The 26,736-nt window shown below is 52.6% G+C and overlaps 2 protein-coding genes across 3 annotated transcripts; both read left to right on the forward strand.

Annotated features, from left to right (window-relative positions):
• Positions 1-706: 706 nt before the first annotated feature.
• On the forward strand, positions 707-13,431 carry SYPL2 (synaptophysin like 2). The gene is made up of 6 exons (XM_058538705.1): positions 707-987; positions 1,151-1,225; positions 8,144-8,268; positions 9,326-9,527; positions 10,489-10,680; positions 12,039-13,431. The coding sequence occupies exons 1-6, from the start codon at positions 934-936 to the stop codon at positions 12,189-12,191; spliced, it is 801 nt and encodes a 266-aa protein (XP_058394688.1). The 5' UTR covers positions 707-933; the 3' UTR covers positions 12,192-13,431.
• A 3,227-nt stretch (positions 13,432-16,658) lies between these two features.
• Positions 16,659-26,705, forward strand: ATXN7L2 (ataxin 7 like 2). 2 transcript variants are annotated; one of them, XM_058538706.1, is made up of 11 exons: positions 16,659-16,791; positions 18,695-18,760; positions 19,146-19,250; positions 19,654-19,864; positions 20,142-20,428; positions 21,039-21,121; positions 21,477-21,730; positions 22,557-22,755; positions 22,899-23,020; positions 23,488-24,283; positions 25,295-26,705. In XM_058538706.1, exons 1-11 carry the CDS (start codon positions 16,665-16,667, stop codon positions 25,307-25,309), a joined length of 2,265 nt encoding a protein of 754 aa, XP_058394689.1. In that variant the 5' UTR covers positions 16,659-16,664; the 3' UTR covers positions 25,310-26,705. The 2 variants fall into 2 exon arrangements, with proteins under 2 accessions (XP_058394689.1, XP_058394691.1); XM_058538708.1 differs by lacking the exon at positions 19,146-19,250.
• The last annotated feature ends 31 nt before the right edge of the window (positions 26,706-26,736 follow it).

A 26,736-nucleotide genomic window follows, 5' to 3' on the forward strand; every position in this document is an offset into this window, starting at 1 on the left:
TAGGGACGGATTTAAGGTCAATCACAATGCAACAATGTCAACTCTTCAAGACAAATTACCTTTTCTGAGCCTCTTATTCCTCAGATTTTATTTTCACTCTCATTTAAATGGTGAGGGCTATTTTAAAGGAGGTTGAGTTTATACTTTTAAAAGATTAGTAATTTTAAATCACTAACATATGAAGGCCTTTCGTTGTTAAAAGATTAAAGCAACGCCTAACTAGACAATAAAAAGTGAGCAATTTATATTCTATTGCCCTTTTTGTCTGTACTGCCTCTCGAAGATTTTGGAAGCAGTTTGTTAACCATTAAAATTTAGAACCTTATTTCAGCACTGATAATGCCTTAAGAAAATCCTTTAGGTTCTGGGTATTATGGTGTAGAAGAAAAGAACAACTGCGCAGAGCGCTCCAAATCCTGGGGGAATAGGGAACGATAAGCTAGGAACCGGTGAGTCCTAGCGCGCCAGGCTAGTTCCCGACTTTGGCGATGGGTTGGAGCGGCTGCGGTGTCTCGCTTCGGACTGGCCCTGGAGGCTTCTGGCAAAGAACTTGAGCCCCCTCCAGGCCGAACTGCCCACAGAGCCCACAGGTCCCTTTAAGGCGCCCTGGGGCAAAAACAGGGGAGCGAGGGGGGCGGGAGGAGGGTTCGGGAGAGCACGCCACGTGACTCGGCTGCCAAGTTCGCTTGCGAGTTTGACAGAAGTTTGAATTGGACTCGGGGGCTTTCTGCAGCCGGTGGGGCAGAGCGGCGGCCTCGGCGAACGCGAGCAGCAGCGCCCCCGCGACCCACCCGGCCAGCCTGGATCCCGGGCCGCCGACGGCCGCTCGCTTCCTCGCCGCGGGTCAGCAGCCCCCGGCCCCACCGCGGTCCCTGCAGCCTCCAGGCGAGGGAGTGGAGCCCCCGCGCCGCGCCCCGGCCCCGCTGCGCCAGCATGTCCTCGACAGAGAGCTCCAGTCGCACGGCGGACAAGTCGCCGCGCCAGCAGGTACTCCCCGCGCGCCCTTGGGGCTCTCTCACCGCCCCTTCTCCACCTGGTTTCGGGCTCGATCTTGATTCCGCCCCTCTCTCGGGTGTGAGTGAGAGGAGAGGGACCAGCCTTTCCTGAGGTCTCCCACTGCCCTGACCCCCTGCTGGCCCTGTCTCCGCAGGTGGACCGCCTGCTCGAGGGGGTGCGCTGGGGGAGGCTAGAGGAGCCTCTGGGCTTCATCAAAGTTCTCCAGTGGGTGAGTTGCTGCCCCAGCCGCGGGCTATTTCGGGAACCTGGGCTGTGACGCTGACCCGAAGCAATGTGGCCGGAGTGGGGGCAGGGAGGTACTTCGGCCGGGCCCCGGCGGAAGGGTGGGGGGCGGCGACAGGTGGGCGGGGGAGGGGCGAGCTGGGGCTGCTTCTCCAGCGCTTGATGGCTGGAGGGTGAGGAGCGAGGCATGCGGAGACCCGGATTCGGTCCTTCTATGTGCAAGGAGCCTTTGCCCAGGGCGCTCACATTTCACCCGGGCGAGAGGACCCGGGTGTAACCTTTCCAGAACTCTGATCCTGCACATACCACTCCTCGGTGGCGGGAGGGGGGAGGAGGACAAGGGGGACGAGGAAAGCCGCAGAGGGCAGAGGGGGGAAGGAGGCAGGTGATGGAAACCATCCTGCCTCCAAACCCACCAGGACCTGGCTGATCCTGGAGGTGGACTCAGGGGACAGGGTCTGGGCTGGCCATTGCCCTGTTGAAGTCACTAGAGTAATCTGGGTTCCTGTAACTGAGTGAGGGAGTAGATGAATGAATGAATGAATGGAGTTCATGGCTCTAGGATTACATAAAAGAAAAAACTTAAGTCAATAAAAATCACAGTTTGGCCAAAATGTGGCTTGTAGAGTAAGAGAGAACGTTGAGCTGGGAAGCTGGGGCCCTGGGTTTCAGACCTGGACCTGCCTTTTTCAGCTATGTGACCTTGGGCAAGTCACTTCTTTGGACCTCAGTTTCCAACGTTAGTCAAATGTTGATCAGACCATCCCTAGGGTCCCCTTCTGCTCTAAATGTGTTGGCATGCTGGAATATTGCCCTTCATTAGACTTACCTTGTGATCTTGAAGAAATCACTTGCCCAGGGCCTCAGTTTCCCCTGTAATGGTCCAGGGGAAATACCTCCTTGCCTTACTGGGACTTTCAGACATTGGTGTGCTCTCTGTCCTTCCCAGTGCCCAAGGCCTCGTGGGTATAAATTAGGAATGTGGACAGGTGCAGTTACTCTTTCAAATCAGAAAGACTGGTTGGGAGCATTTAGTGCACTATCACAGAAGAGATTTAAGTTAGACAATCCACACACCAAATGGTGTGTGAATAACTTAATCTACTTTCAGCACAGAATTTAGCTAGGGAATAAGTTGCCATTAATACTGAGGAGGATTAAGTTCTAAAGAGCTTTTAACTCACTGGAGACAGGGGTTAGCACTGTGTCACGGATTCCTAAATCATTGTTTGGATGAGAATCATCAGAGCTGAAATTCAGGGGCAATAGTGCATTTGGGGTTATCTCTAGATATCCGAGACCCTGACTGGGGCTACAGGCCAGCCTGGGGAGCTCCGAAGTGCAAACTCTGGGACGTGGTGGGGACTTGCCACTCTCTCTACTGCCTCAAGAGCACTTGGACCAACTGCTGACTGAGCCCTTCCACCTCCCCCCACTTCCCTGTTCTGACCCACCACTTGAGTACTGGAGGGGGCGATAGAAGAATGATATTAAGGCTCCATGTCACTGCCATCCAGAATTAGGGAGCCATTATGAGCGATCCAGAGGAGAAGAACCTGAAATGTAAGAGGACAATTTTATCATTAAACTAGACAAATGGATCTAAGGGAAATTTGAGAAAGACTGTCAAGGGATGAGGGAAACAATGAGGTTATTAGACCATGGAATCATCCTCCACGGGGGGATTCTGAAAAGCTTCCTTCTTTAACCCTTCTACCCTTTTTCTCACCCCCCCACCCCCAATACCCACAATATTTCTACAAAGGCTGCACAAAGCAACGCCTCGGGAAATGAGCCAGTCCTCTCCCAGGGTCAGCACTGATCCCTAAGAGTTAAGATCCCTTTGACTTTTATGATCCTCAACTTCTTAGAGAGGAGGTTATGTCTTTCTCTCATAATGTTAAATCCAGGGGCCCAGGGCTAGACTCCGAACTGAGCTTTCATTCGAAGGGTAGCATCATAAGGTGGTAGCATTTGCTTTTACTTTCATCCTGGTGGCCTGAATTCAGAGTGTGAGTTTCACTTGCCCTGAGTCTCTGTGGATGAGCTAACATAAAAGTACACAGGAACCAGCACCAAAAATGACAGTGAAAATGTCATTTGGGATTTTCACTCATTTCCTGCTTGGAGTGAGCGAACGCTCTTGACTGAAAAAGGAAAAAAAAGAAAACACAAATCTTGCAGTTATTGTAATGATAATCGAAAACTTTTGTTGTCATTATTACTAAAAAGCAAAGGTTTTACTGGAATCCTGGTGAAAGGAAGGATTGTTAGTCTTATTAGTCAGAAGCTTGGCTTAGAGTGTCTTTTTAAAATTCAAAAATTAACTAATCTCACCTCAATTCCACATCTGGAGTCTTGCTAAATCTACACTAAGCTATCGAACTAACGTGTGCATAGACCAGTAATTGGAGAACTAGCTTTTTTAAAAAAGAAAAAGGCGGACTTTGAGGTTGGATGGGCTTTGGTTTAAATCCAGTCTCTCTGCTTTCTAGCCTTGGATCCTAGGGTAAGTGACTAAATCTTCATGGGCCTCAGTTTCTTATCTGTAAATGAGGGTAACGTCTATCCCCTGGACTCACTGGGAGGATCACAGGGGTAATATCTGTAAAGCATCCGAGCATTCAGGAAGGCCATGGTGAGCCCGGCAGTCCAGGAGGTATTTGGTAAGGTTGGTTCCCTTCTCTCCTACTCCCCAATTTCCCCTTTCCCGTAACTTTCCTCTTTATGCAGACTGTCAACTAGACTTGTCCTTTGGTGAGATTATTCAAATGTCACTGCCAAATCCTCACTTTGAGGGTAAGGTACAAAAGAATCTTCTCAATTACTCAGTCACCGTTCCCATAATAAGTCATATTATCATTAACTGGGTGTGCCCCTGATCAATAATTTACCTTTGAGGTGCCAAAGTCACTTATTTGGCTCTGGGGTCTCTGTAATGAAAATAAGCTATTTTAATAAATGTGGGGAATGTGAAAGTACACCATCAGGAGGCCGGCCCGGTCGGGTAGCAGTTAAGTTTGGGCGCTCTGCTTTGATGGCCTGGGGTTCAAGGGTTCGGATCTTGGGTGCGGACCAAGCCATGCTGTGGCGGCATCCCACATAAAGTAGAGGAAGATGGGCATGGATGTTAGCCCAGGGCCAATCTTCCTCAGCAAAAAGAGGAGAATTGGCAATAGATGTTAGCTCAGGGCTAATCTTCCTCACAAAAAAAAAAAAAGAAGGAAAGTACACCATCAGAGTCGATAAAACCAATGAGATGATTGTGGGAGTAGGATTTGGGGGGAGAACTTGTCTTCCTTGTGCCCTGTACTAACTGAGGATGTTAGTGTTCTCCGGACTGACACAGGATTATCACCAACAAGCAAGTCAGCACCAAAGTGGAGCCTCATCCTTAAACTGGCAAGATTATTCTGACATCTTTCAAAAAAAGATGCAGAGGCAGAAAGTGGTGGAGGGCAGTATGTGACCATTGCTGTCCCCAGCAATGCAGGTCCAAGAGGAGGAAGGCTGGTTGGCACCAGAACTCCAGAGATCGCCCCTTGTCTCAGGGATGCCGTCTCTCCTTGGCTTCTGTTCTTTATGACCAGTTTGCTCAACTCAGAGCCTTGTGCTTGGTGACGGGGGTGGTTTCAATTCTTTCCCCCTCTTGCCTGTGGCTTAGTCACCCAGCACAGTTAGGGAAGAAAGCAAATCTGGTGCAGAAAGGTGGAGGGGGCTGGGAGAGGGGTCTTTCTCTGCTCCTGCATCCCAGTGCAGAGTTACTCCCTCCCTCCTTACAATCCTCCCTGCACATAGTAGAGATCTCTTTTTTTTAGCCTTAAAAGTTCTGTGATGCAGGGTTTGTTTTTCGTTTTTTGTGGGTTTTTTTTGAGCATGACACTCTCCTTTCTGGATGTAAACTCTTGAGAGCAGGCACCGGCTCTTACTCATCTTCGTGTCTCCAGCACCTGACACAAAGCAGATGCTCGATAACTGTTTGTTGATTAAAGAATGAATGAAATAGAAAGAACACCGGACAGGGAATCAGGAGATGTAAATTCTAAGCCTGGCTCTCACATTGGCTAAATGTGACCTTCGGAAAGTCACTTAATCTTTTGGGACTTCAGTTTCCACCTCTATGAAATGAGACCGTTGTGCTTGATAATCTCTGAGATCCTTTTTGCTCAGCTGCTCTGAGACCCTGTGAGATTCTCCTTAGATTTCTTCTTTCATCCACTTACATAGCAAGCTGTCTATTATCTGGCACCATCTGACTTTGTGATGTTCAGATTTAATCATATATTCTGGTTAATAAAGAGTTATATAAGGTGTTTAGAGATTTCTGACTTTCAAAGAATCAGAATAGAAGAGAATACAGTTAATATTAAAGTTATTATGGGTATAGTTTGCCCATAAAGGAATCATAAAGTAGTGTTCAGGATTTTCAGAACCTCTAGATTGTCATCTAGACATAGCAGAACTTTCGGTGATGATGGAACAGTTCTCTAATCGGTGTTGTCCAGTGTGGTACCTGTTAGTCGCATGTGGTTCTTGAGCACTTTAAAGGTGGCTAGTGTGACTGAGCAACTGAATTTTAAATTTTATTTAATTTTAATTAATGTAAATTTAAACAGCCACACTTGGCTAGTGGCTAGTGTTGTGGACAGTGCAGCTCTAGAGTATGAGCTTCATGAGGACAGAGACATTTTTCTCTTTTGCTCACTGCTAAGTAATAGTGCCTAGAACAGTGCCTGGTACATAGTAGATGCTCAATAAATGTCATCTTTCTGTAGATGTTCAGGAGTGCCTGGCAAGAGAGTGCTGGTGAAGAGAAGGCTCCATAGAGCAGGTTCATTGCCCCAAGTTAGGAATACTTCCTTTCTTAGGGAACCTCTACAGAGCTATTCACTGGCTAACTGCCAACGGGGAAAAATGTATCCAACTGTGCTGCCCTTCCTAGAATGTGACACCTTAATTGTGTCCAGTTCTGGACACCAGAAGCTAAGAGCAATAAAGAAACTTCTAAGAGGAATCAGATAACCACAGAGCTGACAAAAGATTAGAGAACGCCTATGAGGAAGAGCTAGAGAAGTTCTATTGTTAGGCCAGTGAGGCAACCTGGAGTTTGTAATGATGCAGAGGCTTTGGGCGACTTGTCGCCAGCTCTGTCAAGATGAGCAAGCAGGGCTCTACTGCAGCCTCCGTGATTGAAGTCGATGAAGAGATTATTCAGGCATTGGAGAGAGGTTATACCATCTCCTTTCCTGGATGTTTTTAAAAATGGAGACAATTCTCATTTGTCTGAATTAAGCCTCTTGGAAACAGAGAGGTGTCCATTATGACCTTTAGAGAAGGGTCAATGGCTCTCCTAGGGAGAAGATCTGCCAGGCCAGGAGATGCAAGGCGGGGCAGTGGCACCGGACACCACCCAGGGGCAGAGCACAGCTGCTGGCAAGTCCAGCCAAGAGCACACTGATAGTGTTACCCTCGGAGAGTGAGAGGATTACAGAGCTGGAAAAGGCCTCCAGATTGCCTACTGCAAACCCCTCATTATACAGATGAGGAAACTGAGACTCAGAGAGCAGAGTGACTTATTAGAGGTCACCCAGCTAATTAGTGACAGGGCCAGGACTAGAACCCGGATTTCTAGACTCCTAATCCACGTCTCTTTTCACTCCATAACACTATCGAGCGTTAGCAAAGTAATGTGCACACAACTCTCTTCTAAACTCTGGATTCAGGACTGGGATGTAGATTAGCTGTCTTCTGGGTGCTTAATGTCCAAGACACCGAGTCACAGAGAAACATACAAAAAATGAACAATTAACAGAATAAGCCCACTGCTTATAAGAATAATTACATCATGTACAAGCCAATGGTAAGTGCACAGGAAGTGGGGCCCAAACAGATGATGTGGGAGGATAAGAGATTCCAGTTTCTCACCTCCTTTTCTAACCAAAGTGTGTTTCTCCAGAAAGCAATTTGAAAATCATAGGATGAGGGAATTTCATTTCACTCAAGGCAGGAGGTTTAGTAAAATGTGACGAAAGGTGGAGAGGAAAGCAATTCAAGTGATCTGAAACGCCTCTGGTTCTTAACACTGAGAAATGGCAGCATGAACAGATTACAGAGGGAAACTCCACTGGGGAAAGAGTGGAGGCTGATAAGGCAAGTGGAGGGTATTTTTCTCTGGGCCTGAGCCAGGACTGTCAGCATCGGCCCAGCCAGCGCTGTTGCTGAAAGGAAAGGTGCCTTTGGGGGAAGAGGAGTTAGGCTGGCAGTGCCATGGGACAGCAGAATGGCCCCCTGCCCCCTTGGCCCCACCGAAGGCTTGGCAGAAGTTGTTCCCTCCAGCTATACCTCCATTGAGGCAGGAAGCCACTGGAAGTTAGCAACAAGGTAATGACAAGATTCAATGACAGCTTCAAGGGAGAAATGGAAAGAATTCCATGCATGCCTGATCTAGGTTGGCGCAGACGAATGTATTTCTAGGGTGCCTCTTTCTTGGGGAGGAAATTCAAGCCCAGCTTTGAGCCAGAAGTTTCCAAAAGCCTAAATTGCTTTGTGTTAGTCATCATCTTAAGGAGGCTACCAATGGTCCCCAGTGTCACATCCAATGGGGAGACCAGGAAACTGTCCATTTCCTCTCTCTTCATCTCCCTCCCAGACACCACTCAAAGTCTACCATATTCATTTGGCTATTTGGCCCAGCACCCTGTGCAGTGAACACAGCACCCTGAGGCTGGAAGACCAATGGAAGCCATGGGTCCCTGCCCAGGGGCACTTGATTAAAGAGAATCCATCCCCTCTTCTCCCCGCCCCCCATATCTGCACTTGCTGAGTGTCAGAGGGTGGTTCTGAAGGGATATACCTTGGCTGGTTGAGGCCTTCTGACTCTCAAAGGGGCTTCACTCTCCCTCAGCTCTTTGCTATTTTCGCCTTCGGGTCCTGCGGCTCCTACAGCGGGGAGACAGGAGCAACGGTTCGCTGCAACAACGATGCCAAGGACGTGAGCTCCATCATCGTTGCGTTCGGCTATCCCTTCAGGTGAGCAGGAATCGATTCCGGCCCTGCACAGCCCCTCTCATGGGATTTGCGGGACCTATTTGGTCTCTTCCTCTTCCAGAAACCCAAAGACCTTTTGTTGTGTGCCACTCCAGATTCAAATAGAATGACAAGACTCAGGTCCTTCCTGCCCTTTAGGAATTTCAGACACACTGACCAGAGACAAATATAAGGGAAACTCAGATAGACCATTGCTATAATAATGTTCCAGTCCACAGATAACCCACAGCAGGTAACAACAGCTCCTACAGAAAGAACCTATGCACTTTGGGATGGGGGCTTATAGGAATCTAGGCAAGTTGGGCAGGTCTCTCTGACCCTCAGCAGCCACCTCCCTACTTTGAAGGTAAGGAAGTGACCAGGAGATAGAAGAGAGAATAATACTCTTTCCTGGGTATTTGGGAGCTCATGGGGTGACCTAAGTGTTCAGAGGAGAATGGAGACAAGGGTCATCTTTTCGGAAATTTCTAGTAGTAGCAGCCAAGTTAGATTAACTGTCTCTTGTATATAATAGGGTGTTTTTCTCTCTTTATTTTACCCAATATAGTCTCATTGGGGGTCTAAATAAGGCCTGAAAATGGGTGCTTCCAACCTTAACTTGGCCACTGTGGGCCTGTGCTTGCCCAGGGGCAGAAGGAAGCTGATCTCCCTGGTGGTTTGGCTACCAGGAATAGGACTATATATATAATAGGACTATATATAGTTGGCTACCAGGAATAGGACTATATATATTGTGGTTGTGACCTAAAGGGCCCTGGAGATGCTTGGAAATATGTGGTCGCCATATCTGGACAGGGTGGATGAGTGTGACGTGGTGGCTGAATGGGAGGTAGGGTTTGAGCGGAATTCTAGGGAAATTCCTGTCTTGACTGCAAGGTTCCCTCCAGAAACATTCCTCCCTCCGTGCCCCTTTTCTCGGCTCTGTAAGAGCCCTAGCGTGAGAACTAGCACAGGACTACTCCCGGGGCAGGGAGAGCCCCCTGCCTCCACAGGGAGAGGACTGCTCTGAGCTCAGGATGGCCTCCCCTGCCACCTGCAGGTTGAACCGGGTCCAGTATGAGATGCCCCTCTGCGACGAAGAATCCACCTCTAAGACCATGCACCTCATGGGGGACTTCTCTGCCCCTGCTGAGTTCTTTGTGACCCTGGGCATCTTTTCCTTCTTCTATACCATGGCTGCACTAGTCATCTACCTGCGCTTCCACAAACTCTACACGGAGAACAGGCGCTTCCCGCTGGTGGTGAGTGGGCACGGGCCAGAGGGGATGGGGTAGAGAAACTGAGGAGACGTACCTTCTGGGGCTGAGGTCATTGCTGGAGGGGAGGACAAACCTGGTGGCTTTCCTGGGTCCCTGACACCCATATGTGGAACTTCCTGAATCCCCCTGCCAGCTCGTTGTTGGTGGTCCTTTTGGGTGCTGTGGCTCCCATAGTTCCTCGGGCTAGTGGAAGGCCCAAGTCTCAGGACTCTGCCTCTACCTACCTCCTACCACTTGCTCTGCTCACAGGAGGCATGATAGCATCAAGAAGCAGGCTCTGGAGTCAGATGGCCTGAATTCAAATCCCGTCACTGTCCTGCACTAGCTGTGTGCTCTTGGACAAGTTACTTAATCTCGCTAAACCTCAGTTTCCTCAACCATAAAATGGGAATAAAATAATACCTCTCTCATGGTCTTTTGAGGAGATAAAATGAAAATGCATGTAAAATATCTGGTGTGTAGTTAGCCTCAATAAATGTTAGCTATTATTAATGTTATTCCCCTTTTACTTTCTCCCTGTCCCAGGCATGGAAGGTGGAAGGGGTGCCTTAGGGAACCCCATTTGTCTCCTGCAGTTTGCTCTCACTCTGCCACCAGTTGTAGCTGAGCAATGGTTACCAAAGGAAAGGCTGGGAGGGGAGAATGGGGAGTTCAGGCCAGGGTTTTGGGGTGACACCAACCAGCAGATGCCTTGGTACCTTGTTACCTGACCTCAATTCTAGGGCATGGGTAAGGGTAGCCCTGGGTGGCAGGATTCTTTAGGTGGCAGTGAACAGATTCCTCAGGACAGTCTGGGCTCCCTGAGGCTCTAAGTGTTGGGTAGGATGGGAAGAGGCAGCTGTCCTGGGACCCCAGGATCCCACTGCATTATGGCAAGAGGAAAAGAAGTGAGGAAACATGGGGGCCTTTCTGAGTATATTTCCTGTCCCTCTGCTCCTCCCAGGACTTCTGTGTGACTGTCTCCTTCACCTTCTTCTGGCTGGTAGCTGCCGCTGCCTGGGGCAAGGGCCTGACCGACGTCAAGGGGGCCACACGGCCATCCAGCCTGACCGCAGCCATGTCCGTGTGCCACGGAGAGGAAGCAGTGTGCAGTGCTGGGGCCACTCCCTCCATGGGACTAGCCAACATCTCCGTGGTGAGACCTGTGGCCACTGGAGGGGTCTGGGGGAGAGAGCACTATCCCAGCTGCCCACGCCTGTCCCAGGTTCTGAGAGGAACAGAGAGGATGTCCCCACAGCTGATATCCCCTGCCCCTGGAGCCAGTGGCTCCCTGCGCCTAATGCTGGGTGCTGGCCCCCGGCTGACCCTGAGAAGACGTTTTGGGATGGGGGGAACCTGAGAGCCACTGAGCCTCCTGTTCCTTCCTCCTTCTGTACTCTCTCTTCCCGTTTCCCTTCTCTTCTTCCCACCTCCAGGCATGCTCTCTGTGACTGCCTCCCATTTCTCCTGCCTTTTACAACATGTGTGTGTGTACACACATGAGCACGTGAAGGGGGGACATAGGGCTGTGGCTGGGCTCAAAACTGGGAGCAGACCCAGAGTGGGAGAGAAGGGGCTCATTGTCTTTCAGGCCTCCAGACTGGAAAAGGGCTTTGGGCAGTGATGGGGCCAGATGCTAAGCACATGTTTGGCTATCCCAGTTGTTAGAACATTGAAATATTTCCATACCAGTTAGTAAATAGCTGAGGCCTTGAGCTTTTCGAATGCCCCTGTCATCCCAGCCACCTCGGCCCTGCCCTGAAAATGGCTTGAACCTCCCCAAGGCCCAGCAACTGAAAGGTTTAATGGCTGGCATACCAGGGAGCTTTCTAGACCTTGCTGGAACCCTGCTGATAAGTTTTACCCTCCAACATTTTATTGTAAAAATTTTCACACATACAGCAAAGTGGAAAGAATTTTACGATGAACACCCAAGTACTCATCACCTAGCCTGTACCATTAACATTTAACTTGACTTGCTTTATCACATATCTATCCCTCTCTCTTCATCTATCAATCTACCTTATTTTTAATGTATTTCAAAGTTAATTGCAGACATCAGTACACTTCCCCCTAAATACTTCCTGCTGAGAGGTTTTTAAATATTTTGAATGAATATTTGAATATAGCCCTGGCTGGGTCCCTGGGCCTAGGGAAGGAGCACCTTGGACAGCTCTGGACACACCCACCCTGCAGAAGGCTCTCTGAGCAAGGGCACGCTTGCTGTGGGAAGCACCACTAGGGCCCTTGCGCCTTGTCATGCTTTGCACGATGCTCCACTCCAGGGGCCAGATTCCCCTAGCGACCAAGTCACAACTTGGGTGCATGCTGTGGACAAAATTAGACACTTTCACCAGAGAATCCCTTAGCGGGTGATGGACTTGAACCTACTTCTATATCCAGTTCTCTTTTCGTCTTTCTAGCATTCGGTACCCCATCACACAGGTATTCCCCCTCCCTGTTCCCATGATGCCCCCCTTACTATTCTCACAAACTCCCCTGATGTCTTTGCAGCTCTTCGGCTTTATCAACTTCTTCCTGTGGGCCGGGAACTGTTGGTTTGTGTTCAAGGAGACCCCATGGCATGGGCAGGGCCAGGACCAGGACCAGGGCCAGGGCCCCAACCAGGAGAGCGCAGCTGAGCAGGGAGCAGTGGAGAAGCAGTAAGCAGCCCCCACATTGGCTACTCCCGAACAGGACAGCACCTCTTCAACCACCTCCGGCTTCCAGGACATCCCTCTTCTTCCTCCTCCAACTCCCCTCCCCCATCATTCTGGGCTTTGAGTTCTGAGACGTCGATGGATGGTCAGACATCAGATGTCAGAAACCTGGGCAGCCCTCCCAGTGGCCTCCTATCCCTCCTCTTACTGGAGCCCCGGATGGCAGGAGCTCAGTGCTTCTTGTCCCCTGCCTGGACACAGGCATCTTACTTGGGGTCTTACTCACACCTTCACAGCCTCTGAGAACCAGCCTCTGCTGCAGTCAAGGGTTGGGGACAGGAGACCAGAGTCCTGAGACTGGTTCCTAGCAGCCACTTCTATCAACCTGTCCAGCTTCAATAAAAGTAGAAGGAGGGGAAATTGGCTGGCAGCCTTCTCCCTGGTCCCTTGCATAGAGGCCCACCAGTGGTTTAGTGACCCCTCTTCAATGGCTGTCATCTAGGCCCCGTGTCTGCACTGATCTCCAGTCAGCCGAGCTCAGTATGCTTCTCACTCTCTCCTCTGGCCTCTGTTTGACCACAGAATCCACAATGTGTGAACCCGGGAGGCCAACTAGCCTGGAAAACAGCCCTTCAGAGGGTCCTGATGAGGCCTAGACTCACGGGGGGGAGCAGATAAATTGCAACTGAGTTGCAGCTTCAAGAAACTAAAGCCAGGAAACTTTTTGGGGAGTCAGTTTCTTCTATTCCTTCAGTTCTCCCACCTCTCTAGACTGGGGCACTTTCCACCAACACTCTACTCATACTTGCCCTGGAAACTCCTTACCTTTCTCCCTGTCCTCCTTCTTGGGCTTGGTCTCACACTTGGGACACGAGATGAGGGGTCTAAGAGCATCTCCATTTCAGCCCTCCCCCACTCCAACCTCTCTGTCTATCTCTCCCTTCCCCAGCCTCCTGGGTCTGAGGCATTCAAGATCCTTTTTGAAGTCTGTCCAGCCCTTCCTTTCATTCCTGTGGGGCCAGACAGGGACTTTGGAAGGGCCCAAAGGACCATCATGAGGCTAAGCTGTCCCAGAGCCCCTGGATATGGACGGATGGGCCCATTTTTTCCTCACACTCTGCTCATTATTTTTTTCCCTCCCTGCTCCTTCTCTGGCCCCTCTTTCATACTTTCCTTTCTCACCTGTATGAAAGGACACGCCCTCTCGCTTTGCCCTCCATTCCTCCCCTGCTTCCTCATTTCTCCCAGTTTCACCCCCCCCCACCAAATCTAACACCCCCCACCCCCCCACCCCCCACAGTCCAGGGCAGGCCGATGTTATTGGTGCTTCTTCACTTCGGGACCCAGTTCCATATTTGTCCTTGGTGTGTCTCCTCTTCCTGACACCTCCTTCAGTCCCTCTCTGGACCCCAGGGCCTAAGAGTCAGTGCTGACTGGGTAAGGGCCATCTGTCTCCTACCCAGCTAGAAATACTTCAGTCTGCCCTGGCCACAGGGCTGCCCACGGAAGGATGAAGAAGGAAGAATCCAGCCATTTTCCAATCCAGTGCCAATTAGCTCACTTATCATCCCAAAGGTGAATGTGCCCTGTACCAATCTCTCCTCAGGACTGAATAAACCCCTCCAACCTCCTCACCTCCCTAAACACCATCCATAGTAACATGTACATTACTAGTACCCAGGAGTCAACACCTTTGACTTCGGGCCAATCATTTCTTCTTTGGGTCAGAGTTTCCCCACTTGACAGGGGAAGTGTGAGATTTACATCCTCAAATGCTCCAGAGTCTTTCAGTGAAAGAATTAGGTTTTTTGTTTTGTTTTGTTTTTTAGATGTTGGGGAAGGGATTTGAGGAGGGAAGAGAAGATATGGGGATGAGAGTATCTCTAAGTCTGAACCTCTCTCTGTCCTGAGCTGTCCCCATGGTTACTCAAGGATAAGGGGGGACAGTTTTGCCTACAGCTTCAGAGACACGGAGAACAAAGGGGTGACCTTCATTTTCCTTCAAGCTGGCCCCTGTGAGGGTCTGTGAGCAGCTTCTACTGGAACTTTGTTTGGATTCTGTGTACGTATTTATAATTTATTTGAAATGTGATGGATAAAGTGTTCTCATTTGGGGGCCTAACTTAGCAACTGGCCCTTCAGCTAGGGAAAGGGGGGTGGGTCTGCACTCCTGCCAAGGACTCCTAGCCCAGAACTCTCCCTAGAGCAGAGAAGGCCCTTTCTCTTCCTCAAGAGGCTGGCTTGTTCTCAGCCAGAAGAGACTTGATTTAGGCTATGGCCTCTCTTCATGGCCATCCTAATAGGAAAAGCTACTTCACGTCATTACCTCCAGAGGGCTGGGCTGGGCCAAGTGCCAAGGGCAGGGCTGTCCTCATAGGACTCATGTCCCCTCCAACCAGGGCTGGCATCACCGCTTTGCCTAGTGGGACCTGAGGTAGGAGAAGGTGTCTGGTTTCTCCAGCTGCTGCAGGAGGCCAACAGGCAGGGCACCTGCCCTTTGCTCTAGTAAACTTTGACTGTGCCAGGGTGCCCACCTAGGACCTTTCCTGAACATGAGTTCCCTCCACCATCATGGTCATAGGTCTCCTACTTCCAGGACTGCAGATCAGGGGTGGGGGGAGAATGTTGCATGTTGTTTTCTGGTGCTTGTCATTACACATTTGAATAAACAGTGCTTCAAGCATTTGCCATTAAGGAGCCAAGACTGGAGCCCTTCTGGGGATTTTTTTTCCCTCTTTCCCCCCTTTAAGTTCTTGGACAAATGTCAGCATTTCCACAAAAACATCATTCCACTCCTCTCCACTCTGCACCCCAAGCAATAAAGTCTGCAGGCTGAGGAGTTGTTTCTGGCAGGCCCCAGTCTCGTGACATCTCCTCTTTTGGTGGCACCAATTAGTCCAAAGTAACTGAGACTCATTAGCAAATTGAGAGCAAACTCAAAAGGCGAGAAATAGTGGCTTCCACAATGCTGTTTCCATTTGCTCTCCTACCATTTGTGACTCAGACAAGCTTCCTGTCAGGAGTGGAGGGCCGTACGCTTTGCCCTCTTAACTATAAAGGTTCTTGCTGAACAAACTTGCATCTCTAGCCCCCTTCTGATAGACAGTCACACGCTACATTTACATTCCCTGGAAAAATACACTTGGGCACAATATTACATTCAATCTCACCAGGTTCCTGGACCCCCTAGAGATCATCTGTGGCTCTCAGGTTAAGAATCTCTGCCCTTAGAGATTATCCTTGAAGTACTTAAACCTTCCCTGGGTGAAAATTAGAAGAAAGTCTGCAATCTCGAGGTCACAGACCTTGACTTATTTTCCTCCAATTTGGTTTCCCCTTAGCTGAAGGGATGAAAATGGCATGAGGTATGAGAGGTTGAGGAAGGAGAAAAGAATTAGTATCTTTTTTCTGATGTGATGGGGGGGTGGCCAAGCTTTTGTCTCATGATTGTGTGAGGATGAAAAGAAATGTTATTAGCTGAGAAGAAGAAAGAGGTGGATGATTAAGGTATTTTCCAGGCCTTAGCAAGGGAAATGACAGATCTGATGAGAAATCTCCCTATGCCAAGGCTCTGGTAGCAGCCCTTCCAGCAGAGAAAATATTCATTAGAAGAAGAAGCGAAAGTGATGGATGGAGTCAGGGTCCAGCCAGGGTTTGGGAAGAAGCGGTACAGGGTATCGATCGCAGTTCTCAGGAGGAGAGAGACAGATCAGCAGAGATGCTGCAAACACCAGCAGCCTCGGGGCCACCCCAGTTCCGGGGCTGGCTTTGGCTCGGAGATAGCCTTCTGTCATCCTGACAGGTGATCTTGGTCAGCTCATCTAAGTCCTCCCGAACCCAGACAACGCCACTTCAACCCTCTGCTCTGCATCAGAGCAGCATGGGTTTCCCACAGAGGAAGGACAACACGGGAGCCGAGGACCCTCCCCCACTTCAACCCTTGTGTCCTTCAGCATATCCTACAGACTCCCTCCCCTTGCCCGTCTGATTCACAGCGCCCACCTCCATGCACCTACCCTATTCGATCTACAGAGGAGCGAAGTCGCTTCGTGGCCGCCAGCCCAGGAAGGGGCGCCAGCCAGCTGGCGGAGGCACAGCTTAGAGGGGCGTCTTGGGTAGAGAGACGTTTGGGGCTGGGGTGTGTGTGCAGTGAGCTTGGGAGAGTGGGCTGGTAGCACAGAGAATGTGTGTACAAGGGTTAGGAGAGAGGTCCTGGGGTTTCGGTCTCTTTTTCCCCTGCAATTGTGTATCTCGGAGGGTCTCTTGCTGCAAGCTTGGTAAGCAACAGCACCCCCCTCCAAGACTACACTTCCCAGAAGGCTATGCGAGAGGGAGGGTGAGGGGAAGGCGACCTGGGCTGCGCTTGCGCAAAGAGTGAGCTGGAAAGGTGGGAGGGAGAGGGGAGGCGTGCCCGCGGCGGGGCTGGGGGGAGGGGGCCGCGCGGCGGCGGCGCCCGGGCGGGCGCGCGTCCGCGGCGGTGATGGCGGTGCGTGAACGCGCGGCGGCAGCAATGGCCGCTCTGGAGCGGCGGGTGCCGAGTCTCGATGACTTCGCGGGACAGAGCTGGAGCTCGTGGGTGGAGCGGGCCGACCTGCCCGTGGCTGACGGTGAGTGAAGGTCCTTTAGAGTCCGAGGACCCCATCACTGTCTCCCCTCCCCCCCTCCGGGCCCCCGCCAGCAGTGGGGAGCCGCCGACGGGAGCCGCCGTCCGGCTCCCCGGCCCCCCAAACAAAGGACCCGCCGGGTCCTAGTGCCCGCCCGTTCCGCCACCTTCGCGCCTCCGGGTCCTAGCGCCGGCCCACACCCCGCAGCCCACCCTGCCCACCTCTGCCTCCGCCGATGCCTAGTACCTGCCCCCACGTCTGCTTCCCTTTATCTTTCTCCTTGCCTGCTGTCCTCCAGCTTCCGACCCTCCTGCACCTGCCTCGGGCTTTCCCCATCCGCAACAGTCTTCTCCACGTGTTTCCCACGCACCCCACTTCTGTGCCCCCCTCCGAACCCCCCTTGTTCCTTCGCCTTCTGCCCCACACCTCTTGCTCCTTTTCAGCGTTTGCCTACCGGCGGCAGTGCTACTGAACCCCCACCCCCTTCGCATTAGTTCGTCGGTCCATCCATCTATCCATCCTCCCTTCCTCCCTCCTTCCGTCCATCCATCCATGCCTCCAACCCTCCGTCCTTTCCCGGGCCTCTTGCCCTGCCTCTTGGCTCTCTCCCCTGAACCCCACCTTCTCTAGGCCCCTGAGTGCCTTTGGTGAGCAGACTGACAGCCCCTTCTCCTGATCTTTGTCTCCTGGGCCCCAGGGGGCACCTGGCCTCGTGGCCTTCGGGGTGACAGCAGGCATCATGCCCCTGAAGAAGTTTGCAAGTGAGAAGAGGTGGAGGAGGAGACCGCATGGAGCGGTCTCTGATGACACTTGTTCTCCTCTGAGACCTCGGACTGCCAGCTCAGTTCTGTCCATCACTGCATTTTAACGGACTTAAGAGTGGGAGCTGCCCCTTGTCTCTTGCATGCCTAGCCCCCACCCCTCATATCTGGAAATTATATAAGACTGTCAACAATCTTTTCATCCTAGAAAGGGGCAAATCTGTTAGTAGGCATCAGAAGCAGACTGAGTGGGAACCCAGGACTACCCCATGCTGGATGGGCAAGGATGGGGCCATTGTCAGGGTCTGGGTGCATTGAGAACCGGAAATGGAATCAGACGGGTTTGGTGACTCAGAATTGATTTTTTTTTTCCAAGGGACAGGGAGGGGGCGTAGAGGAGGGAGGGGAGAAGAGTAAGGTAGGGGGATGGAGAAAGAGCTGCTTTGCACAGCTAACATGTTTTTGTCATCAACCCAGAAACTGAGGTACAAGGGCAGTCCTTGCCCAAAGCTCCCCTAAAGAGGGGAGGGGCTTGCATGGCTGACCAACGGGACTTTAAAGGTGCTAACGGGCCACAAGACAGCAGTTTCTCTGCTCTGTGGCCATCCTATCAGTGCAGGACCTGAGAAGCTGGGTGTAACTTTGACGTTGCCATAGTAACCCAGGTAGGACAAAATTGAGTTCTTGGGGATGGGGACCTGGGAGAGTATCTGTTTAAGATGCCACAGAGTAGCAGAAAGGACCCATTGGAGAAATATCAAGGTTTCTACTCAGGGATCTGTAGTAAAATGTGTTAAGGACTATTTCCCATTTAAGTGGGGAAGCAGGCCCAGAAAAGAGATGATACTTACCCACAGTCACCCAACTAGTTGGCAATGGAACCCTGAACTGCACATTAGAGTGACGGGTCTGTAAAGTAAGGTGGCTGGATCCCTCCTGATGGGGCCAGCTCATTCCAGAGGTAGCAGGTGAAGGAAGAATGGGCACTTGAGAATGACCTACTGAAAGGTTCTCCAAGTGGTCCTGAGCGCCAGAAGCTTGTCATGGGCTGTGGGCTTCCTGTTGCTTGGCTGCAGGCCCTCGTCAGGGAGGAGATGGGGCTTCTGGGAAGGGAGTGGTCCTTCTGAGCTGTGTTTCTCCTCCAGGGGCTGAGTTGGAAGAGAATAACAAAAACACAAAGAAGATGGATGCCATGACCCTCATTAAAGAAGGTGGGAGTCAACACACATTAGGACTGGGGCCCAGGGCTGACAGGACCACCTTCCCCTCCGCCACTGCATCCCAGGAGGTGGCTGCTTGAAGCAGCAGGTCTGGGGTCATCACTTTGATGAGTCTGAGTCATCCCATTCCCCTGGCTCCTGTGACCTGTTGTGGGAGATCCTAATCGTGGGTAATTGGTGCCCACTCATCTGAAAGCCTACGTTCTTAGGGACTGGTTGGATAGAACTCTGGAGGATGGGAGTATCCATCATAAAGCCTGTCATGTCAGCTGGGAGGGGAAGTGTCTTCTGAGTGGTGGGGTGGGAGTGCTCTCTGATCTTAACAAGGAAACCCTGGGGTCCCCAGCCCCAGTGATAAGGGCTTCTGTCATTGCAGACATGTCCATCTTCGGGCACTGCCCTGCCCATGACGACTTCTATTTGGTTGTGTGTAACCACTGCAGCCAAGTGGTGAAGCCTCAAGCTTTCCAGAAGCACTGCGGTGAGGGGAGCCCTAGGGAGGAGATAGAGGGGGCAGGGGAAAGTGGAACATGGAACTCTGAGGACAGGGTCAGTTGGGAGGTCGTGTAGGTATTGGAGGGAGGCCTTGGGGATAGAAGGTCCTGGGGGGCAGCTTCAGAGGATTGTGACGGGTAGGGGTTATTGTTTGAGCAAACTTCTAGCATCTGATGGAGTTAAAGGAAGAGCTAAGGGGTTCAGGAAGCCCGGTCCTAGAATTTTGAGTCTTGAAGGCTCAAATCCAGATGGAAAGGAGGCAAATTTAAAATCTAAGCTATGGAGACTGCAGATTCTCTATTGTGATTCTGTGAGCAGGGTTAGGAGGTTGGGGAAGGAGGCAGTTGATACCACTCACCTCGATTACTCTCTCCACCTCCTGGTGACAGAAAGAAGACATGGGCCCCTCAGCAAGCTTTACGCCCGGGCCCCACCCCCACCTCCAGCCCCTGCCAGCTCTCAGAAATGCCATGTAGTGAATGGGCAGGGCCCAGCTTGTAGGGCCCCAGGTTCCACCAAAACCTCCTCCAGGGAGAAGGGCCAGGGGTCCCGGAGCCGTGGCCACCACCCTCCTGAGAAGACCCAGAAGGACAACCTCTGGTAAGGAGAGGCTGGAGACTCCCTAAGACCGGCCCTGACCCTAGCCCAAGGAGGGGTTGACACAAATGGAGGCGGCTGTGGGGCAGGAGGCAGCCAGCTCTATCTGCCGCTTCCTTTCATGTGCTCCAGGGAATATGGGGTCCCCTTTTCCCATGTTCTGCACCCCTGCTGGAGCCCACTCAAGTTCTAGGGCTGGGATGGAGATGGCTCTGGGCTAGAGTCCAGGGCCCAGGGCCAGCCTCCCTACCCCCAGCCCACACCCTCTCTCCATGTATAGCCTTTTCGTGCCTGTGGTGAATTTGGAGAAGATGTCCAGTCTCCCGAAGCCTGATGGACATGGAATTAGGGTGGCCCCGCCCTCTGCTTTCCTCAGCCAGCCAGGCGGCCTCACCAAGGACTCCCCTGGAAAAAACCCCACGGCACCCACTTCTAAAGAACCTTCTGGCAGAGAGAGCATCGAGATAACCCTCAGCGAGGGCCCCAGTCACCGGACTGAAGGCAGCCCCCCTGAAAAGGAGGCTAGTGGGGCCAGGCTGCCCCCTAAAACACACCGGAAGATGGCCCGTGAGTAGTTTTGGTCTTGGGGGTCAGGAAGGTAGAGTCTGGACTCCTTTGGACTGCTTTGTCCTTAGGCCTGATGGAGACAGGTCAGGAGGGAGGGGACTTGGCCACCCCTGGTCTCCCCTTGACATGGACACACACTTGACCTGCTTGCTCTCTGGAGAGCTTATCTACAGCCCAGGTCTCTGATCAAGGCTAAGGGAGCCTGTGTACAAGCAGGTGAAGTTATTCTTTCTCATCTTGGGCTGCTCACCTTTATCTCTCTTCTCACCTAGATCCAGGGCACTGCACACCTCCCACAGCTGGTTTCCCGGACATCCCAGATATCTGTGGCTGCTTTTGTTTCTTGATATGTGTTGCCCTGATTTGGGCTTGGAATCCCCAGTAGGAGTTCCTGGGCTGGGAATGAGGCTGGGGATGGTTCTTGCACCCAGCAGAGAGCTACTGATGCCCAGAGGAGTTTCTCCGGAAGGCTGCAGCCCAAGACTTGAGGGCCAGAGGCTCTTCTGTCTTAGGCCCAGCTCTTCCCAGGCCTTTGGCAGGAAGAAGCCAGACCCTCCTGTGGGCCTCCTAGAAAGGGCCTGGAGCTTCATGGGAACCGCTTTCCCCACAGGGAAGGAGTGCGACCTCAACAGGCAGTGTGGGGTAATAAATCCAGAGACCAAAAAGATCTGTACCCGCCTGCTGACCTGCAAGGTAACCCCCGCTCCCACTGCACAGTGAGGGAGGACGGTACAGACACGGGCCCTGGGCAAGGAGAGGAATTGAGATGCTATCCAAATTCTGGCTCCGGGGTTGGGGGTTAAGCCCAGATCAGGCAAGGGGAGAGGAGGCTGCCCACAGCGGGCCCAAGGTGGGGGCAGCAGGCAGGGGGTGGCTTCCAGATTCCCCCACCCCAAAGGAGGGTTCTGGTCCTGTGGGGGAGTGAAACAAAGACACACAAACACTCACACCCCCTCTCTCTCCGCTTGCCCAGGCCAGAGCACACTGCTGCCCCTCACCCCTGCTCAGCTCACACCCCTCCCTACCCCTCCACCCTGCTGTATTCTAGATCCACTCGGTGCACCAGCGCCGGGAGGTCCAGGGCCGGGCCAAGGACTTTGATGTGCTAGTGGCAGAGCTGAAGGCCAACTCCCGCAAAGGGGAGTCTCCCAAGGAGAAGAGCCCAGGGCGTAAGGAGCCAGCTCTCGAGCGCGCCTCCCAGGAGCCCCTCTCCTCAGTCCAGGTTGTGGCAGCAGCGGCTGCGCCCAGCAGCACCTTCTCTGCTCGTGACAAGCAGACCTACCCATACTGTGCATTGCCCAGGTACGTCCAGGATCCAGCCCCCGTCTGACCTGGGGACACTTGGCCCCAAGCCATCAGGGACCCCTGGAGACAGGCCCAGAAAGTGTTCTGAAAGATGCTGTTCACTCTGCCCTGAGTCTCGGGGGATACCTGGGGCCCCTGGCAGGGGTGTGGAAGTAGGTGATTCCCTGTTCCTGACTGAGCATACCACAGTTCCCCAGCCTCTCTATAGTGTGCCAGTTCCAACACCCAGGATAAAAACATTTTCCCAGCTGCTTCCAACAGGCCAGAACTCTTAACTAGGGAGCCGCAAGGCTCAGGGTCCTGGGTGAGGCAGTCCTACTGTGTATTCATTCACTGGCCCCTTCATGTGCAGAGGCTGTGCTGGACCTCAGGGAGAGCCTGCCTTGCCGAAGGAGACACACACGCATCTCTGCCTGTAACATGAGGGGCAGACATGAAACACAGGCTCAGCTCGCAGACAGGCTCACAGGAATATGTGATGCAAGAAGGGAGCTGAGAGAATTGACCGGGCTGACCAGAGCTGGGTGCAGTTAAACTCAGAAGATTTTCTGGAGGAGGCGAATCTGGAGTAGATTTTTCCCCTGAGGAGGCAGGGCCTGGGAAGTGAAGGGGCTGGGGAGAGAATCCCTTGGGAGCTGTGGTCCCTGGTCTTTCTGGCTCTTACTCTGAGCTCTGTTGTTCCCTCCTTTCCTGTCCTCCTTCCTCGTTGTCTGATTTCCCAGCAGGGCGTCTGCCCAGGCTTTCTGAGCTTGGCAGGTTCAGGGATACCCGACCCTGACCCACTCCCAGCACATTGCCCTTACATCCCCTTTGGCCCTTCCAGGTCCCGGGCCTCCTCTGAAAGTGAGTTGGATGATGATGGCCCCTGTGGTGGTGATGGTGACCCAGGCCTGTTCCCCTTCCCTCTGCCCCGGGGTGGGGCCCAGGCCTCCAGCGAGGAGAGTGAGGAGGAGGGGACATCTGATGATCTCCACCTCCCCCCTGACTGCCATTATGCAACCCGGCCCCCGCGGCCACAGGCGGTAAGGACCTGGGGCAGGGACCTGGGGTGGGGGGTGGCTCAGCTTTCCTGGCCCACGATGTGGGGAGGAGGTCACATCCTGTGTGCAGGTGCCCTCCCTGCATTTCAGGTCCCGCTAACCTTCTACCTTCCCTCTGCCTTCAGTTCTGCACCTTTGGGAGCCGGCTGGTGAGTCCAGGATGCTACGTGTTTAGCCGCCGGCTGGACCGGTTCTGCTCGGCACTGAGCTCCATGCTGGAACGGCACCTCAGCTCACACATGTGGAAGTGAGTCTCTCAGGCCCAGAACATCCCTCCCTGGGCCCCAGGCATACGTGGGCTTCCGAAGCTCTAATTCTCCACGTATACCTATAGATTTGGCTTAACTGTTTGCCAGGAAGACTGTAGCTAGAATGAAGAGGAGGTGGGGAAACCTGGCAGCCTGGAGCTGGGCTAAGGCAGGGCATGAGTGAATCTCGACTCTTATCCATCACTTCCAGGACCTTTTGGGTAACTAGGGATAGGAGATGTCCAAGCTGAGATTTAAAATGAGGTTCTTAATGGGTCTATATACTAGTTCATTCCTGCCTATTCTTGTGCCTTCTTCTTGACCCTCAGTTCCAGTGTCTCCCAGCAGATGGCAGCAATGCTGGGGCTCTGTGGGCCATTTCTAGGTGGGGCAAAGACTGGTGTATGTTGGTGGGGAGGCCCTCTTGTTTGCTTGGCATCACAGTGGGGCTCTCTTGTTGCTGCAGGAAGATCCCACCGGCGGCTGAGCCTCCATCCCACCTTGTCAGCTCACCCCTGTCTGCTCCCCTGAGCCCATCCTCTACGGGCAGCTGCCACCGCCTTCCAGGCCCACCACACAGACCTGCCTGCCCAGCCTCCACGCCCCCCACCAAGGACAGCCATGTCCCCAGCTACCCTGCAGGCTCCCCCAGTGTGGCAGCCGCCTGCAGCCAGGCAGAATGCACAGGTGGGAGCCAGGCCATCACCTCACCACTGCCTGCCAACACACCATCCCCGTCCTTCAGCAAGCTCCCTCCTTCGAAGGCCAGCAAGTCGTCCAAAGGCAAGGACAGAGCTGAGGTGGAGGCGCCTTCTCGAAAGCGAAAGTTATCCCCAGGCCCCACCACTTTCAAACGGACCTGCATCCTGGAGCCCACTGGAAAAGGCAAACCCTCTGGCTGCCGTAGCCTCTCGGCCAAGACTAAAACAGCCCTAGGCATGGGGCTTAATGGGACGGTGGGGCCAAGAGTGAAGAGGGCAGGGCCCCTGGACTGTCGGGGTTCCCCTCATCAGCCCCCCACACCGGTCAAGGCTTCTCAGCTGGACAACCGGGGAGCGGCTGGACACCCAGCCAAGGCCCTACCAACCAACTGCCTCTCTGAGGAAGAGGTAGCCAAGAAGCGGAAAAACCTGGCCACTTACTGCCGGCCAGTGAAGGCCAAGCACTGCCAGGCTGGCGCCCCAGCCGATGCGGCCTGCTCTGTGCGCCGCAAGAAGCCGGGTCCAGCCCTGGCCTTTGAGGAGAAGTGTTCTACACTGAAGGTACCAGCCTGGCTCCCTGAAGAGCGTGGGCAGGGAAGGGTCAGGATGGATGAGGGGGGAGTGCACAGTGGGAACCTGACACAGAGAAGGTGCTAAGTAAATGTTTGTGCAGGGAAGGGAAGAAAGGGGAAGTTGAGAGAGTTCCTGCGCCATCTTCTTTAGGGAGAGGTGGATCAGCTCTTCGCAAGGTGACTCCAGCTTTTGCTTGATGGCCTTCCCCTATCCCCAGCCTTCTTCCTCAACTATGGAGATGCTGCCTCTGCCTCCCCCTCCCCCACTCTCACTTTTGCTGTTATCAGAGGCCACTTTCTGAATTGGCTGTGGCCCTCACTCCAGGAACTGGAGCTACCTCTGTCCCCTGAAGGAGAGGAAGTTGGACTCCCTGAGCTCTGATAAGAAAGGTTTGGGTGTGGGGTTGAGCCTTGGTCCCTGAGCTGTGACCTAACATGCTGAGCAGCAGGGCAGGTGGGCTGGTCTTGTTCATTGGTTTTGTCTCTGGGTTTCAGGGTATGAAAGGGCAGGGACACAACTCAGGGTCCACATGTGCATGGATGCCCAGCTTGCACATGTCCACACTTCGAGGTTTTCAGGTGCCAGGCGAGTTCTCCAGGGTTTCTGGTAAAGCCAGCAGCCAGGTTTACTTGCCTCTTCTGATGGGATCCCTGGCGTAGTATGCTATGAACAATCCATATGATCCCAGCCAGGAGGGACTTACTGGAGGTGGGAAGGGGGGATGCTCTCCTGATTTAGGCATGGGCCAGATACATACCAACACCTCTGGCACCCATATGAGAGGAGTGAGTTTGACAGTTGCCCAGGGCCTGGGTGTGCATGGGTGTTCTCCAGGCTGCCCCTGCTGGGCTGGCATTCATCTTCCCCCTTGCCCAGCTTTACTCACCAGGCCAGCAGGAGGAAATCAAGCCTTAGCCTTATGATCCACACAGTTCACTGGGTAGGAGGACTGGTAGGCCCGCAGCCTGACGCTGACTCTTGTCTCTTGTCTCCCTGCAGTCAAAAGCCCATTAACGAGAAAGTGCCTGTCCACTGCGATGGAGCCGCCAGCACCTCCTCCCCTCCAGATCCGGGCCCCAGGCTGCTGCCGCTTTTTATAACTTTATATTATTTTTTTTAAGAAAAAAAACTCTTTAAAATACCTCAAGACTGTCTCCCTGTTCTGTTGCTGCTAAGAAAGTATAAAAACAGAAACAGAGAAAAGGAAGGAAAAAAATGTAACAAAATGAGTGTCCTTACTGTGCCTAACCGCACCCTGGGAGGCTGAGATGATAGGCAGCCAGATTCCAGCTCCCATCGCTTACCTGCAGAAGTCTCTTATGCTCATATATTTTTGTCCTTGTTAAAAAGTGTGGAAATGGCTGGGGTTTGTATCATTGGGGCAGTCTTCTCTCCAGATAGGATGGTGGAGGCATGTGGGTCTGAGTGAGCAGGGCTCCCCAGAATCTTGACCCCAGAGGCTACTCCAGTCCCATCGGGAAGGGAAACTTAACAGGGGAGGGGAGCCACAGGATCTGGCTCTACTCTTGGATCTTTGCCCTGGGGGTCTGAGGGAGTCAGCCTGTGGCCCTTTTCTGGTCTTCGAGTAACCCTGGGCCTCCATCCTATCTCTGAATTACTGCCTCAGTTTCTTCAGCTGTTTTGCCCTTCCGGCTTCTTACTGCCTGCCTTATTTTCTCAACCACTGGAGGAGCTCGAATTGAGTTGGTAACTGCTCTCAGGATGTCCCTGATTTCTGTAGGACAGCCTGTTTGCCCTTAAGGAAGGGGTGCAGCCTCTCCCAGGTAGGCCTCCTTGATCTGAACCACACTTTTTTTGGAGGCATGAAGGGGAAAGGTATGATCACTTACAGAACTTCCCTTGGTGTAGAAGGCAGCAGGAATGTGGGAGGTCCTGGGCCTTCAGGATCACCTGGCTTCCCAGGGCTGAGCAGATGGTTTGGAGGTGGCACGGGCTGGGAGTGCCCTAGTTCTGCCATTTATCTCACTGGGGACAATTACTGTGCAGATAGGGGACGAGACTCTTGCGTCTCCCTCCTTTCGTCCTCAAACCTGAATTCACCAGGCACAGGGCACTATTTTTTGTCCTTGCCCTTTCCTTTCAGTCTCCTTGCTTGTAAGCAGGGGGGAATCTTATTCCTTTAACAAGACAGAAGAAGGGATGGCAAGAGAGAGTGGGCAGCTAGGGAAATTCAGTTTTTCTGGAAAACTGCAAAACACTGGTTTCACACTCTTGGTTCAATGTACCAAGTTTGTGATTTGGGGTTTGGGTGAAATCAGTTGCTGTAAATGTAATTTCCGCAGGCTACTTGAGACAAGCCATTGTAGACATAAAGATACAAATGAGGTTAGCTGAAGAAACAAAGTGGGCCCGGAGTTGCCTGGTCCCCTTCTGCCCTCGGGGCTCTCCAGAGCCGACGCGCTTTCCCCCCATCCCCCAGA

This window comes from Diceros bicornis, chromosome 4 (genome assembly GCF_020826845.1).
Source record: "Diceros bicornis minor isolate mBicDic1 chromosome 4, mDicBic1.mat.cur, whole genome shotgun sequence".
Lineage (NCBI taxonomy): Eukaryota > Metazoa > Chordata > Mammalia > Perissodactyla > Rhinocerotidae > Diceros > Diceros bicornis.